Genomic DNA, 14,302 nt, shown 5'->3' with positions numbered 1-14,302 from the left:
GAGAAAAACAACAGTCCATGAAAGTGAGATCCGTATTCATGTTCTCTTTGACTCAACCTTGGTGTTGTGTAGAAGAAAAAGAAGAAGAAGAAAAAAAATGTCATTACACCATTTTAACTTCAAGGAATAATACTCACTTTTCTGCCAGACTTCTTTCTCCTCTACTGTATTTATTATGCATGGTTGATCCAGCATGAAGTGTTTTTCAATACGTCTTCTATTTGGATTACTCAACAGGGCTGACTGGTAGGAATATTGGCCTTCTCCGCCTGGTGGCACAGCTCTGAAAACCAAACGTCATCTGTGACTAATATCAATGAAATGCCTGCACGGTGAAAACGCAGAATATTAAAATATGTTTGAATGCAAAGTGGACTGTGACTGATGGTAGTCTGCATCGGTGTAATGTGGAGAAGTGTACACACCAGGAAAATAAGTTTTGTATTTCATTTAAAAAAAAAAGTGCAATTCTCAGATCATTTCTAAATTTAACAAATACCTCACTTAAGTGTTTTTGGTGTCAATTATGTGTTTCAGGTTTATGTCTTAATATTAATTGCTGATGCTGTTTAGTAGAAAATACATGATAAAACATGGCAGGTAACCTGGTATTTGTTGTGTCAGACAGCTCAACTGTCCAACACAGCGACTCCCGACCACAGTGAGTATATCAGGGTGATGTTCAACTAAACAGGCTAGGATTTAATACATACTTGTTTTTAATTTTTCTAATAAGGGATATCACTAATCGTATGTAAAATGTTTTTTTATCATATGAATAAAAATCTTCTGGGAATGTGTGGGAGATATAACAGAAATGGAGAAAGTGTCACATCATGCTAAAAATGACATCCCCACAGACACAGTTTAATATAATTTAAATTCCTTTTATAGATCACATCAAATGACCTACACTTTGTGAAATTTTGAACCGGCAAATTAGAATTAAAACTGCCCGTATTCTATACTGTGCTCTTATTCCTCACGTGGACTCTTGTTCTGGATATTCTGAACAACTTATTTCTGCTGGAAGAAGGAAATAAAATCTACATTCTTCTCATCCCTCTGTTCTTATGTGACAGATGGGCTGTTAATGTTTATTCAGAGAAAAGACAAAGAAAGCCACAAAGTCAACGCGCTTGTGTTTTTCACTCAGCGAGCTGCTGGCGATATTCGACAATCATAAGTACCGTTGGGACCGAGAAAGCAAATCATTGCGATGCAGGAAATGGACTGTGTTAAATTAAAACGGACTGAAAACTTCTGCTGTAATTATCACAGTGTTAAATTAGCCAACGCATAATTGCTGTAGGGACCAAGTTCTTTGTATTTAAAGCAAGATGTGCTGATGCAGGACACTTGCTCCTATACATAGTTCATTCCTAGAAGAACCCGTCCTCAGTGTCAGGGGAAATACCACCGGGACAGAAAACTGCCTTCAGCTTGACATCAGGTCTGTCAAAGCAAAGCACATGACCCAGAGGTGTGAAGCAGTTCACATTTCACTCCATTAAACCTTTCCCTCAGCTGACAGGGATCTTCAGTGAGCGTGCTAAAGGAACACATGTATAGTTGTGTCGTTTGCGAAGTGAGGAAGAGGAGGAGGACCTAAAGCTCTCTTGGCTGCTGCGGGGGAATGAGAGTGTCGTGGAGCGTGATATTAGGGCTTCTCCCTCTCTCTGAGAATCCTCTGAGCCCCAACCAGCCGCCATCAGCATCAAAAGTCCTGTGGCTTTGACAGATAGGAAGCCCTCAGCATGATAATTTATAGAAGGAAATAAAAGTAAGTTATATCTCTTACATAAAAAAAAAACATCCAGTGCGCAAAGGATTTATGTCCACTAAAAAAATCACCATCGGCCAGAGAAGGTCAGAGTCTAGTTTACATGGACGCTACGTCCAGTCTGTTGTCACTATGTTTTAGTGAGTGAAATATACAGAAAGACATTACAGCAATAAATTAAAAGTATGCAGATTCACTGACCCCTGTGCTCCCTCCCCCTTCAGGGAATGATGTCAACAAACCTTAGCTGGTCGATATATTTACTGCAGCTAATGAAAGTTAGCATTTCCTAAACATTTTAATCTGTAAGTTATTAGTTTTAAGTAATTGACTGTAAGAAATGCCCCTGATGACACACACACAGGTCAGACTATTAACAGATCATCACTTACAGTCAGTCTCCTCCAAGAATGAGTGAAGATGAGTTCAGTCATCTCAGCAAACTGTAAGCTGCATTTCCAAGCCCTTCCAGTTCGCTGTTCGACAAGGTAACACTGCCGCGTACATGCTCATTGACCACACTGGCAACTGAAAAGGAAGAAAGAAGAGACAGAACAGGAAACAAATTGTTACTGAACACAAACGGAAGTCATTTTTTTTAGATATAAATTAAATGGGTTTTTGTAAAAGGTCAAAATTGGCAACAAAAGAAATAGACAGAAAGTTAACTTGGCTAGCTAGCCAAATGTTGCCAATTGCATAGAAAATATTCAAGCTGTTTATATGGCATAAAGTTTTTACTGAAAAAAGACCAACCCTGGATGGTAGGCTACAGGATGCTAACCCACTTAGCAACCTGTAGCAATTAAAAACACAAATTTATCAAGTGTTTCAAACCCATTTAGAAAACAATATTTTACTAGTTTATATTTACAATTAAGGGAACATAATTAAAACATCCATTCTGAGGGATTTATGCACAGAAGTAATTTTCTAGTTCTAGAATGTAATTTATGCTCACATCCAGGATAATTTGTTCTACTTTTTTCTTCTGTTGTTTTCCCTGTAGAGTATACTGTATATCAGACAATGTGTTTAAAATTTTTCTAAGTGGCCTCACTGTTCTAGAGACAGGAGTCGTCCTGCAGCTTTAAATCTTCAGGTGAGAGGTTTTATTTCCCAACCTTTTTTTTTTCAATTCCAGTATGAAGACCCCAAATCTGAGTGTGAACCTGACTTTGCCATCAGAGCCACTCGACTTTTGAAAACTCCAGCTGAGAAGATAAGGCTGTCTGAGCCAGCAATTTTTCTATATCACTCCCCTAGAAACAAATTCAACAAAACTGAGGCCTCAACTCTGTGCATCAGAGTCACAGTTAAAAGGAAAAGACAAACCACTGTTAGAGTCTTGACATTAGGCCCCGACCTCTGAAAAGCCTTTTTTTTCTACCGGCTCTTCTGTTTATCTTACCATGCAACACCACTCACTTTCAATCTACACTGACACTAATGCGCACATTTAAGCCGAATGTTTAAAGCATGCCACTGGGATAAAGCACCTCATTTCCCTCCAATACTCCCCCTATGGCTACAAAATGTCAAGCTATCATTTGCTAATTTAGCTTCTTTGCGGTCATGCTGCAGCTCTGCAGCGTGTTTGCAGCGCAGCCGTATAAGAGTGAATTACTCTGCAGTAATGAGATTCCCCTCAGTAACAGGAGAAGTACATGTTTACTCACTGGAGTGCTGGAATCGCCTGCAGCTATTATTCTCTCCTCACAAATAAAATATGTGGGAGGTTAATGTGTCTTGTGTTCTGCTGCACAATGGCGATGGAAGTGTTCGTCCATCAGTGACCCTTAGATAAAAGGCCATAATGGCCTAATGTTTGATTTCCTCTTCTTTATTGTTTAATCACTGTTACGGCCTAAGTCGGCGTCCATAAAGACGTGGGATGTTTTAATTAAACAAACAGACAGAGTGATTCTTCTTCTTCTCCCTCTTAACTGTGCTTACAATAAAGCAGCAGTTTCCGTCGTTCACCGCACGCTTTCAACATTTAATTCTTGCGCTCACCGCACGCTTTCAACATTTAATTCTAGAATTTGTTTTTCCAGAACGAATTCTCTCAACCTTGGAACAAACCAATTCAAACTCTGCCCAATTCCAACCCAACTGAGGGAACGGCTAATAAAACCATTCATCTAAGAACCAAATCATGGTTTTGGACACATCTGGGGCATCAGTGGGTTGTACAGTACCTATTTCGCGGTGTGAGCGTGGAAATATATTGGTCCTCAGGCTTACATAAAAAAAGCATCATGTGGATGCACAGAGCTCTCATGGAACATAGAATGGGCCTTTGTGGTATTGAGGACAGGATGAAGTGCCTTCACAGCAGCCACGGCTGCCACAGTGGTTCTCACAGCAATCAGACTCACAGGAAAGAAAACAGACCGAGCAATACACGTTGATGTTGTTGATTTCATTGAGCTAATTTAATATTGAGTAGCTGTGGGGATTTTTTTTCATTTATTTATATCTCAGTCGTCAATCAATGAACCTGTTATTTAGAGAATAAGGAGGGTTTAAACAGCTGGGCTAATCACAGGGCTTGTTGGTCTAGAGGTATGATTCTCGCTTCGGGTGTGAGAGGTCCCGGGTTCAAATCCCGGACAAGCCCTCAGGTCAAGCATATATTTAACATATATATGTTGGCCATAAAGGAGGTTTAACACATTGTTTGTGATCTGGAATGGCTACTTACTTATGATGAGATTTCTTATGAAGACAAGAGGACACAAAGTCACACCACATGACCGTGAACCTAATGTTTCCACTGCCATCGTCACGTTTCATATACATTTCACTAAATCAATCCTCCAATGACGAAACATTATGAACTTTTTTTTATACACAGGCTGACATACAGTTGTTTAGATACCGCTCAGATAATCAGAGGTAATATTTTATTAAAAATATATATAAAATATTAAAAAATAAAAAAGGTTTTATATTAAAAATTGTTTTATTTTTAGATTTTTAAGGGGACATGAATATATATTTCTTTAGATTTTTTATTAAAGTGTGTATATTTCTACTGTTTATCCTGTGTTTTCTCAGCCATATTTCTTACGAACCTTTTTCTATTTCCATGATAATCTTTTTCTCAGTTGTACTATGTGCAAAAACCATAAAGATTATTTTCATTCAGACCATAGCACCATCTTATTCTCACTTCATTTCACCATGACTGTGATGATATTACTGTGTATGTTTCACCAAGTACCAAGTCATTGTTTTGGGCACTTCTGGAACACCAGTGCACTTCGCTCCTCTGACCATAACAGCATGAAAATGGAATAATCCTGGGGCTTATGTAAAGATGCCCAGAGCGCTGGTGGATAATAGAATGGTTCTTTGTGCTATTGAGGGCAGTCACAGCCCATTCTGCTCCGAGACTAAAGAAGTGTCCACCTCACTGTCACACTAAGGAAAAATATAAGGAAGCTGTGCTGCTGGTTCCACCCGGTTTGTCATCTTTGTTCCTTTCCTTTACTTTAAAGATGATGCAGTATGTTAGCTACAGGAAATAAGGAGCTATGGCATCATTCAGCTGCACTGTGATGATGGGGGGATTTAGGTAAAGGTCATGAACAGTATTTTGGCTTCATATAAAGAAAAAGGCAGAAGTAAAAAAATCTGTTGGACAAAAGAAGCAGTAATCGCTCTTTGGTACCACAGTACTGTATGTGGATGTCAGGAGTGGCAGAAAAGTACAGCGTAACAGAGACAGTGGTGCTCAATCGCTCTTTGGTGGATGTCAGGAGTGGCAGAAGAGTACAGCGTAACAGAGACAGTGGTGCTTTGAGATTTGTCTTAGGTGGTGTTAGTTGAAGCCATTACCTTACCTGACCTTAGTTGCAGCCATGTCACTGAAAGTCTCCTCCAGCACCTCCATCATGACAGGATACTTAAGGTTACTGACACAAAATAAGAATTCCTGGTCTTTTTTGGGAAAATGGGAGAAATAAGAGGAAGTGATAAACAAATGGGTTTTTTCATGTTCCTTGCTTTGTGTAAAATAATTCAACAATCACATAAGTCCTGCATCACTTTAAACATACATACATATTACAATTACTTACTCAATGTGGCATTGTCAGCACCAGTATTTGGAAACTGTTGTAATTGTAGAAGAACACGTTGAATAACCTTAAGATTCAAAGCTGTAAGAGAAAATGATATAAGATGCATTTTTGAATTTTAGAGTTTACTTCTTATTAAAATGTTTTAATAGTCCTTTAAATTAAGAAATTTGGGAACTCGCTGATTTAATGTCAAGTAGATCAAGTAACCCAGACTGTTTTTAACAGCAAAAGCCTGATGAATCAATTCTTTTGACTATAGCTGTTGTTGTCTTACAATAACAGATCAATGTTTTACACAAAGGGATGAAGCATTTCACTGACTTCATTTCCAAACACTCCTCTCATTATCATAATGTTTCACTGAATCTCAGTTTGACCTCTGGCTCTGTCTGACTCTTTGTTGACCTTTTAATCTGACAGTAATTGAAATATAAATGAATGCACCAGCTCCTATAAGAAGAAAATAATGAGTTGAGCCACATTCGAGACTTCAGCCAGTGACGGAGGCAGCTTTTCTTAACAACATCAACCCAAAAGGAGCATTTCATAACTTGTTTTGGGTGTGGGAGGTCTGGGGTTCATATCCAGGTCAGGCAGAACACGAAACATTCAAGGAATTAAGAATTATGTATTTAAATTAGTACAAGGAAAAGCATCTCACCTGGAATGTAGACAGAGTGATGTCCGATACATGCAGACTGACCAGATGACCGGCTGATCCGAGATCAGGAGATGGTACCTAGAGTTGCCAATAGAGAAACAGTCAAGAAATAAATACTTGATTATTATTATTTTTGCTTCAATGAGCACATTACTGAGCAAACACAAATGAATGTCACATTAAGAAAAGGATGCCAATTTAATTCAACATGTTTGATTCAATGTAAAATAAATTGTATGCTTTGCTGAGACGTCTTAAGGTTGAAGTCAGATTAATATAATGAAAATAAACATTGCAAACCATGTGACAGAAATAAAACAAAGCGGCAACAATAAAATATAACAATAAAATAAGCTAAGACCTAGGAAAAACAATTATTTGTCTTAAAACGAATCTTCTCGAGCCATAAAAGAGCCAGAGAAATTTAAAATTACATTTTTTCTAGACCTAACAAATATTCAAATGGAACACACTTACCCTCACTGTTCTCCTGAAAAATAAAGAGAATGCTGGGGTTTTTCTTTATTTTTTTAAAATAATAAATAGACTTTGGACACAACAGTAAAAAAAAACTTTATTAAAGAAAGATACACTTTTCTTGGTGAGAATGTTTAACCAAGTCTAACATCTCAATATTTCATCCTAGTAATACATTTAATAAATTGAACCATTTGACTCTGTGTGCTCTATCATATATAACTGACCAGGAAAAAATAAGCTCCTCACTGAAAGAAATAATGTAAATTCCACTGACATCCTGCAGGTCTGCTGCGGAGACTTTCAAAGCAACACTGGGATGATTCTGTTGCTGTGAGATGAATCCAGAGCAACATCACTGTGTGGTCCAATCAGATTCATGTGGTCATGTTCAGATCAGTAAGTATTCCGCGACTCCACAGGTGGATGCTGCTGAGCCAGTTTACCGTATCCACCTCTGGCTGGATCGTAGTCCTGCCTGTATTCATCTCTAACCTGCACAGGTCAACACAACAGATTAAACCAATTAATTAAACCACATTTCAAAGGTTTACTCTTCACATTGTTTAAATTCCATCCACATCAATCATGTGAAAGTTATTGTTTTCATCTCTGAATACTTTGCTACCAAATTACCTTTTTATTTCCATATTTAAACTCCTTTGAACCAGACTTCGGCAGAACTATGTTCCCTGTACTTATGTGCATATTATTTTCAAATGCCAAGCAACACTTTCGCTTTTGTTTTCAAAGGCCACATTTAATAATGCACAATCATAATGGGAGTTATAATACTTCCTAATAACCACGCGGATATACTCAAATGCCATCTAAAAGTGTAGAAGTTTTTTTCTTCTTCTTGATGGATTTTTATGTAATTTTCAAAAATGTAGTGCACGATCCATTTTAAATTGATGTGTTTTATATTTTATGAAACTCAAAACACAAATATGATACCTGTACAATGGCTGCACCAATTTAAAACTATAAATGCAATGCATGTAGGTTTTGAGGGGAAAAAAGTGAATTTACTCCAAGATATTATTCATTATCTTCTTGTAAATAATGTGTGGCTAAAGTGGTAATATATATAATTCATAACAACCACATGTTCAGACTTCTCACCTGTCCTCCAGATTTTCCACGACCGTACTGTCGCCCTTCCTTGAAGCCGGCATCCCAGTCTGTTCTAATGATTCTGTCGTCTAGACGTGTGCCATTAATGAAGCGCATGGCGTGTTCAGCATCACCTCGTGCATAATATCTGGAATACTTTAGTTAAAGTCAATCAACAGTCAACACCACACAACACATGCTCTGTTTGTTAGGATGGAACTCACTGTATCGCAAGCAGAAGTAACAACAGGGTGAGGCAGATCAAATGCTACCTTATGATAATAAAGCACTTCAAAAACTTTATAAAAACATGGCCTCACTTTCAATGTGGATTAAAATGTGCGATTAGACACACTTAAATGGCTCAGGTTCCAGGTTACAAAGGATACTCTACAAAACAGAATCCACAGGCCGTCTTCTTAACTTTATCAAGGCCGATGATGATGCGTTTAACGTCTCCGCTTTTAGAGAACAACTCGTGTACCTGCTCAGTCACATAAAGAAATAGCAAAAAAGAGATATTCCATCAGAAAAACAGGAATGGCTAATGTGTGCAATTCAGCATTATCACATCAAAACGCTTAACTACTAAATATCCAAATCCACATTTATCAGACAGAAAAACCTAGATACATAAAGACGCCTCTCTTGCAAGAGCAAAACATAAATGTTTAGTTATTTACTTGTACAACAAACACAACACTTATATAGAATAAAAAGAAAAACACCTATATACATAGGTGAAACACTATATACATAAATATTTTGAATTTAACTGAGGAGACATGACAAATCTAGTGACGAAACACAAACCATTATCAATGCTTAGCAAACTAAACGGTAAAATGTACCTTTTGATGAAAAGTTCAATAAAATATATGATAAGCTTATTTTGTTGCTGCACATTTACATATGGACAAATTAACTAGTTAATCAACAAATAACATTTAAAACTGGGAGTCCATCATACCTGTTCTTCTGTCGTGTAGAAAGACAGGTTACCCACATATAACGTGTTGCTCTGGTTTAAAAGCTTTTCTTGTTCTTTCCTATTCCCCTGCAAACAAAGCATCAGTTGGAGAGTTAAATAAACACTTGTGGCGGTAGAGGAGGGATAAATACACATTAGAGTCATATACATTCTATTTTTAAGACGGCGTGTATATGAATAATTATAATCATGGTAACTTGGTTTGCTAGCGGCTGCTACTGAAAGTTGAGAACTAACGTTGAATGATGAGAACAATTACCACGTTAAACAACACGTTTGTAAATAAGAATATAACATAAAATTACTTACCTTAAAATGCTGATCTCTATATTGGCTTACTTCGACGTAAGAATCACTATGTAACGCGCTTAATTTTGCAGACATGGTGGAAAAATAAGCAACAAACAATATGCTTCCCAGTAACACGGAAATAATAAAATGTCTTCCGGTTCACTGTGTCCCACCTCAAAAGAGCTCCGGTGGGTCATACGGCTGGGGAACCTTGGACGTTACAATATACGTCAGTCATATGGCGCCCTCTTTTGTCAGTTTATTAGATCACCGATAAAATGTCAGAATTTGTGAAAAGACGGACGTTTAAAGTTGAATTAAACGTTTTTACGTGAGTAAAAAAAATAAACGTTTTAGGTGTGCACATAAACGTTCATTGATACGTACTGTAAATTCACATTTATTTATTTATTTCATAGTATATACTGGTAATAGCTTTTTAAAACCGCATGTTGAAATACATTTAACACCGTGTGATTCACCACTAGATGTAGCTAAATCTCAAACGGTGGTATCTACTACTTTGAAGTCCACACAGTGAGATGTGGAGACACATCATTGGCTGCAAACACATTTGCACATTTTTAAATTTACTTTTTTAGTTGTTTGTTTTTGTGTTAATATCGGAATTAATTGTAAATAAAGACACACATTCTGTTCTTTTTATTAAATCTATAACTTTATTGTAAAAAAAAAATGAAATTAACCCATTTAAACAAGTATACAACATTTTATGAGATGAGACCAAAGAGCACAGTGTTATGATCAGCTGCTGGACATATACTGGGTATAGATGCTAATACTACACGTCAGTTTGTCTGTTAAAACATACTATCATCCAATTAAACAGAGCATAATAAATGAACCACGGAGAAGACACTGCGGATCCCCGGGACTGTCCACGCTGTTGCCAGATTTGCGTTGTTGTCGTCAGATGTCAAACGGTCTTCACCCAGTGTTGCAGCACTTTCTTTGACCTAAGAGAATATAACAAAATAGTTAACATATATTTTAGTTGCACAGAAGGAGTGAATGCAAGTTTTTCTTTGTAAATAATGCTGACGTAGTTTCTCGTGTCCTTATATAAATCGTACTTAATACACTGGTTAAGTAATACTAAGAAATTACTTTTTATCCAGGATTACCTTACTTTTGAAAAGTTGCTTCCATCTCGTTTTCATCACAGCTCGGACCTCCGTTCAATGCTAAGCAGTTCCACCTCGAAGATAAGAGTCGCTCCTCCGGGGATCTTCGGTGGAGCTCCACGGTCTCCATAACCCAGCTCGGCGGGGATGACTAGCTTCCTCTTCTCGCCTTTGCACATGCCCAGCAGGCCCTGGTCCCAGCCTTTGATCACCTGTCCGGTGCCGAGAGTGAAGGTAAAGGGTCTACCCCGGGGAATGCTGCTGTCAAACTCGGTGCCGTCCTCCAGCTTGCCCGTGTAGTGCATGTTCAGCACATCTCCTTTGCGGGACTTGATTGGGCAGTTGTCCACTCGCTTCTTGATCCCAATCTGCAGTTTCTTCTTCTCAGCTCCGTTCACCGCGGCCAGAGACAACAACGTCACCGTCAACAGTAGATAGACTCGCATGGCTGCAGCTGACCAGATTAGATCCACGTGCGGTGTTTTAGGGAACAAGCTTTTGTTGAAAACACTGCTTAAAACACTAACCAAATGGACCGTAGGAAAATTAAACGGAAGCGGATGCGATACCGGCTATTGGTGTCACAGGCAGAAACGTCCGGAAACATTAAAGGTTGGTTTTAATTTAGTTACTTTCGGTCATTAAATATAAAACACATATTGTAGTAGTTTTAAAAACCTTATAAAACGTTTATGTGTAACTATCAAATTTACATGTGACACACCAATATTAAGAAACCACACTTTACGTAATAATAATTTAAAAAAAAAAATACGTGCCAACATGAAACCAACTTCAGCCACTACAGACGGATTGTTCTGTTATGAAACACCAGTAGTTCGGTCCTTCTCTCCAGTTAAGGTGAGTCATTTCTTTCATATTTTTCTTATTTTGTTACTATCACATGGTCTATAAAAGTGTATGTTTTTCCAAGTTTGGTTTTTTAAATCTTGGTGCATAACTAACGGTTAACTTTATTGTCATTGTAGGGCTGAATTCACATAGGTCACACGGTGCTGCTCAGATTAGCACCTCTGCTAACACATCAAAATGCTCTCTCGCTTGTTGTATACGATCATCAACAACCTCCGCGTCGTTGAGAAGTTGGCGGAGTCTCGTCCAATTCGTAGGGCAGCCCAGATCACAGCCTACGCCATCACCAAGGCTCAAATAACCGGCAGGGACGCCTCACAGCGGGTCATGCGGTCACAGACACTGAGGCAGGTCCGGCAGGAAGCGGGCAAAGTCCCTTCAGACATGGGGGAAGTGAGCAGCCGCCTCAGAAAAGTTGGACAGACTTTTGTGAATGAAGTGAAGGAGGGGTGGAAGGATGGATCCAGACAGATAAAGAAATAAAATGCTTTCTGATTGTACAGATGTAAACTGACTGGGAACTATAGAAGAAACGATGTTAAATGACCACCAATGATCGGTGGTTGATTTAACGCAGACACTTATAAATATGACGAATTATTATAGTGAATGTGTTGTATGGGCATGTGTGCATTTCGTCTATTATAGTGGTAGGGGGAGTATAATTACTCTGCTGTCAAAACCGACATTTCCTGAAGGTGTTTTTCTTTTTATTCTAAACAGTCCTGACAAAAAATGGTTTTCCAATTTCCCTCCAGTTACAAGAACTTAGTGACATGCCACCAGTCTTGCTGAAAATGCCATAATTTCACTCTGTATTTATTCTGTATAAATAAAGATTGCACATTTTACCACATTTAATATCATCTGCTGGCACACCTATCTGCAAGTGTAAAAACGGAGAAGAATTCTCCTGAATGACATCCAAACATTGCTACGGGATTAAGACTTATAGTGTAGAAAAATGGGTTTGTGTCATTTAATTACTTTTTTATGCACATTTAGTGGCAAACAACCAAGATGATATTCCATAAAAAAGCTAACCCTGATTATTGTATCTCCAAGTGCATGTGACAAAGGGTGTGATATGTTCAGATGTCTAGTGTGGATACAGTCACACGGCAGGGTGTAAAGTTCACAGTTATTACCAACACCTGTTAAAGTCATGGAAGAATAGTCCACGTGTACTGTACAAGGTGTATGAGGCAGGTGTTCTGTTAGATTCTATGAGCTGCTTCTGAGAGAATATAACTTGAATGTTCAGTGTGAATTCAAAGAGTTCCTTTTTCACTGTTTAAGTCAACTAAAAACATCCAGTTACATCACAGCAGTTAAAATAACAAATCGTGAAGTAATAGCTTGTAAATAGATGTGTTTTATGCTTAAAACAAATACAAAGAACGCTCACCCTGACTGAAACATGTAAATGTTTTTTTAAAGAGTCAAATATAATCTATCAGGTGTAAGAAACAACAGACAAATTAACATTATAGTGCAAAATATAACATCACAAGTGAGTAAGTTGCTATTAATGACTTTATTTTGTTTGCAAAAGTTGAGAAAACAAGCTTTATGTATTAATACTTACGCAGACACACTGGCCTGGCAACTAAATATTAGTCACATGTGACATCATTTCAAGTAGAAATAATTCAGTATCGAGAGAGAAAACACATATTCACTTCTGACAGCATGAGTCAGTACATATACACTGATATGGCACTTGAACATCATATAAAAAATAAACATCTCAACAGAGTAAAATAGCCAATCAGCAATTAAAACAGAATACTGTAAAATGACAGCAAGAAGGAGGAAATACAGTGGACGATTTAAAAAAAAAAAGTTTGAGGAGAAGCATGAAGCATGTAAATTCACTCATGTTCACAACAACTGCTATCAAACTAGTGCATATTCACTGATATGGCATTAGCTTATCATAGAAACAAAGCCTGAGTGACAACAGGATGTGTCTGTTTCAGCCACACGCGTGGCAAAGAGCAGAACAATGGATTTTTAAAGCTACATAAAACCACAATAATGTATGAGAAAAGAAGGGATGAAGCTGCACTGGGGTCAGCTGAGAGCAAGGCAGAGAAAAAACTTTAGACCTTATCTAGATTCTATTCTCACAATTATCAATAGCAAAGTTACATATCAACATTTATTTCTACCAAATATTTATTCAGATTTGGGTAAAGTGACTCGTGCAGAACTAAAACATAAATCTTGAGGCAAGACGTAAATATATTAATTCTGGATCAGTATTAAAACATTTTATTTCTTTAACTTTATTTAAAAAAACAAGATTTTCAAGGGGAATCATATGGCTACTTTGAAAGTGTTGATTATTTCTACGAAAATTAACTTTTTTAATTTAATGTCGAGTACATTAAATGTTATGTGACATTTATGCAAGCCTAAAATACATTTTATATGATTTTTTTTATGGCACTATTTGGAAAGTAGGCAGATGAAAACCAATGGCAACAGTGACCTCAGTCTGCAGTTTTCCCATGGAATCTTTTTTTTTTTTGGCGTAACACCAGAACTACACATTTGTGGTTTGTGTGAGATTTAAAAACCAGACTGTTTGCTTTCTTTTCAAATCAGGCTTTGAAGAGGAAAGATAAGTTGTTTCCACTAAAGTAATGTAACTGGTGGCAGCATATGCACTGATATGGCAGCTCACCCTCTGTAAACATAGTGGCAGCAACTCTGACATCAAACCTGACTCACAGACACCAAGCCTTCTCCCACAAAAAAAAACAGGTGAGATTCCACAACCTCAACCACATCCAACCACACTTTCTATATTTGTCAAGCAAACTTTCATCAAACCAAAACCAGGTGAGATTCCACAACCTCAACCAC

The 14,302-nt window shown here is 37.6% G+C and overlaps 5 protein-coding genes and 1 non-coding gene across 8 annotated transcripts in view; 2 read left to right on the top strand and 4 right to left on the bottom strand.

The window, feature by feature from the left end:
* LOC103396327 (contactin-associated protein-like 4) overlaps window positions 1–6,960 on the bottom strand; it is an 83,821-nt gene extending 76,861 nt beyond the window's left edge. For both annotated transcript variants that reach the window (XM_025064745.1, XM_008334371.3), the window contains exons 1-5: window positions 6,536–6,960; window positions 5,872–5,952; window positions 5,635–5,731; window positions 2,176–2,311; window positions 138–283 (exon numbers count right to left, since the gene is read on the bottom strand). The gene's annotated coding sequence lies outside the window, so the exon portion shown is untranslated. The remainder of the gene's footprint in view (window positions 1–137; window positions 284–2,175; window positions 2,312–5,634; window positions 5,732–5,871; window positions 5,953–6,535) is intronic.
* On the top strand, window positions 4,335–4,406 carry trnap-cgg (transfer RNA proline (anticodon CGG)). The gene has a single exon. It is a non-coding gene; the product is annotated as a tRNA-Pro (tRNA).
* Window positions 6,961–7,096: 136 nt separating the features above from the next.
* Window positions 7,097–9,610, bottom strand: ncbp2 (nuclear cap binding protein subunit 2). Its single transcript, XM_008334392.3, has 5 exons — window positions 9,429–9,610; window positions 9,099–9,185; window positions 8,518–8,612; window positions 8,138–8,276; window positions 7,097–7,507 (listed from the first exon to the last, which is right to left on the bottom strand). The coding sequence occupies exons 1-5, from the start codon at window positions 9,501–9,503 to the stop codon at window positions 7,409–7,411; spliced, it is 495 nt and encodes a 164-aa protein (XP_008332614.1). The 5' UTR covers window positions 9,504–9,610; the 3' UTR covers window positions 7,097–7,408.
* Window positions 9,611–10,067: 457 nt separating this feature from the next.
* Window positions 10,068–11,143, bottom strand: fkbp2 (FKBP prolyl isomerase 2). Of its 2 annotated transcripts, none has more exons than XM_008334415.3 (2): window positions 10,556–11,143; window positions 10,068–10,387 (listed from the first exon to the last, which is right to left on the bottom strand). In XM_008334415.3, exon 1 carries the CDS (start codon window positions 10,999–11,001, stop codon window positions 10,591–10,593), a length of 411 nt encoding a protein of 136 aa, XP_008332637.1. In that variant the 5' UTR covers window positions 11,002–11,143; the 3' UTR covers window positions 10,068–10,387; window positions 10,556–10,590. The 2 variants fall into 2 exon arrangements, with proteins under 2 accessions (XP_008332637.1, XP_008332629.1); XM_008334407.3 differs by having other exon boundaries at window positions 10,561–11,141.
* A 401-nt stretch (window positions 11,144–11,544) lies between these two features.
* Window positions 11,545–12,289, top strand: ncbp2as2 (NCBP2 antisense 2 (head to head)). Its single transcript, XM_008334399.3, has one exon. It carries the CDS (start codon window positions 11,606–11,608, stop codon window positions 11,909–11,911), a length of 306 nt encoding a protein of 101 aa, XP_008332621.1. The 5' UTR covers window positions 11,545–11,605; the 3' UTR covers window positions 11,912–12,289.
* A 657-nt stretch (window positions 12,290–12,946) lies between these two features.
* The window catches only part of meltf (melanotransferrin), a 7,894-nt gene continuing 6,538 nt past the window's right edge, over window positions 12,947–14,302 (bottom strand). Inside the window, exon 17 of the mRNA XM_008334313.3 lies at window positions 12,947–14,215. The gene's annotated coding sequence lies outside the window, so the exon portion shown is untranslated. The remainder of the gene's footprint in view (window positions 14,216–14,302) is intronic.

Source organism: Cynoglossus semilaevis, chromosome 2 (assembly GCF_000523025.1).
Source record: "Cynoglossus semilaevis isolate Cse_v1.0 chromosome 2, Cse_v1.0, whole genome shotgun sequence".
NCBI lineage: Eukaryota > Metazoa > Chordata > Actinopteri > Pleuronectiformes > Cynoglossidae > Cynoglossus > Cynoglossus semilaevis.
This window is presented reverse-complemented; position numbering and strand designations above follow the sequence as displayed.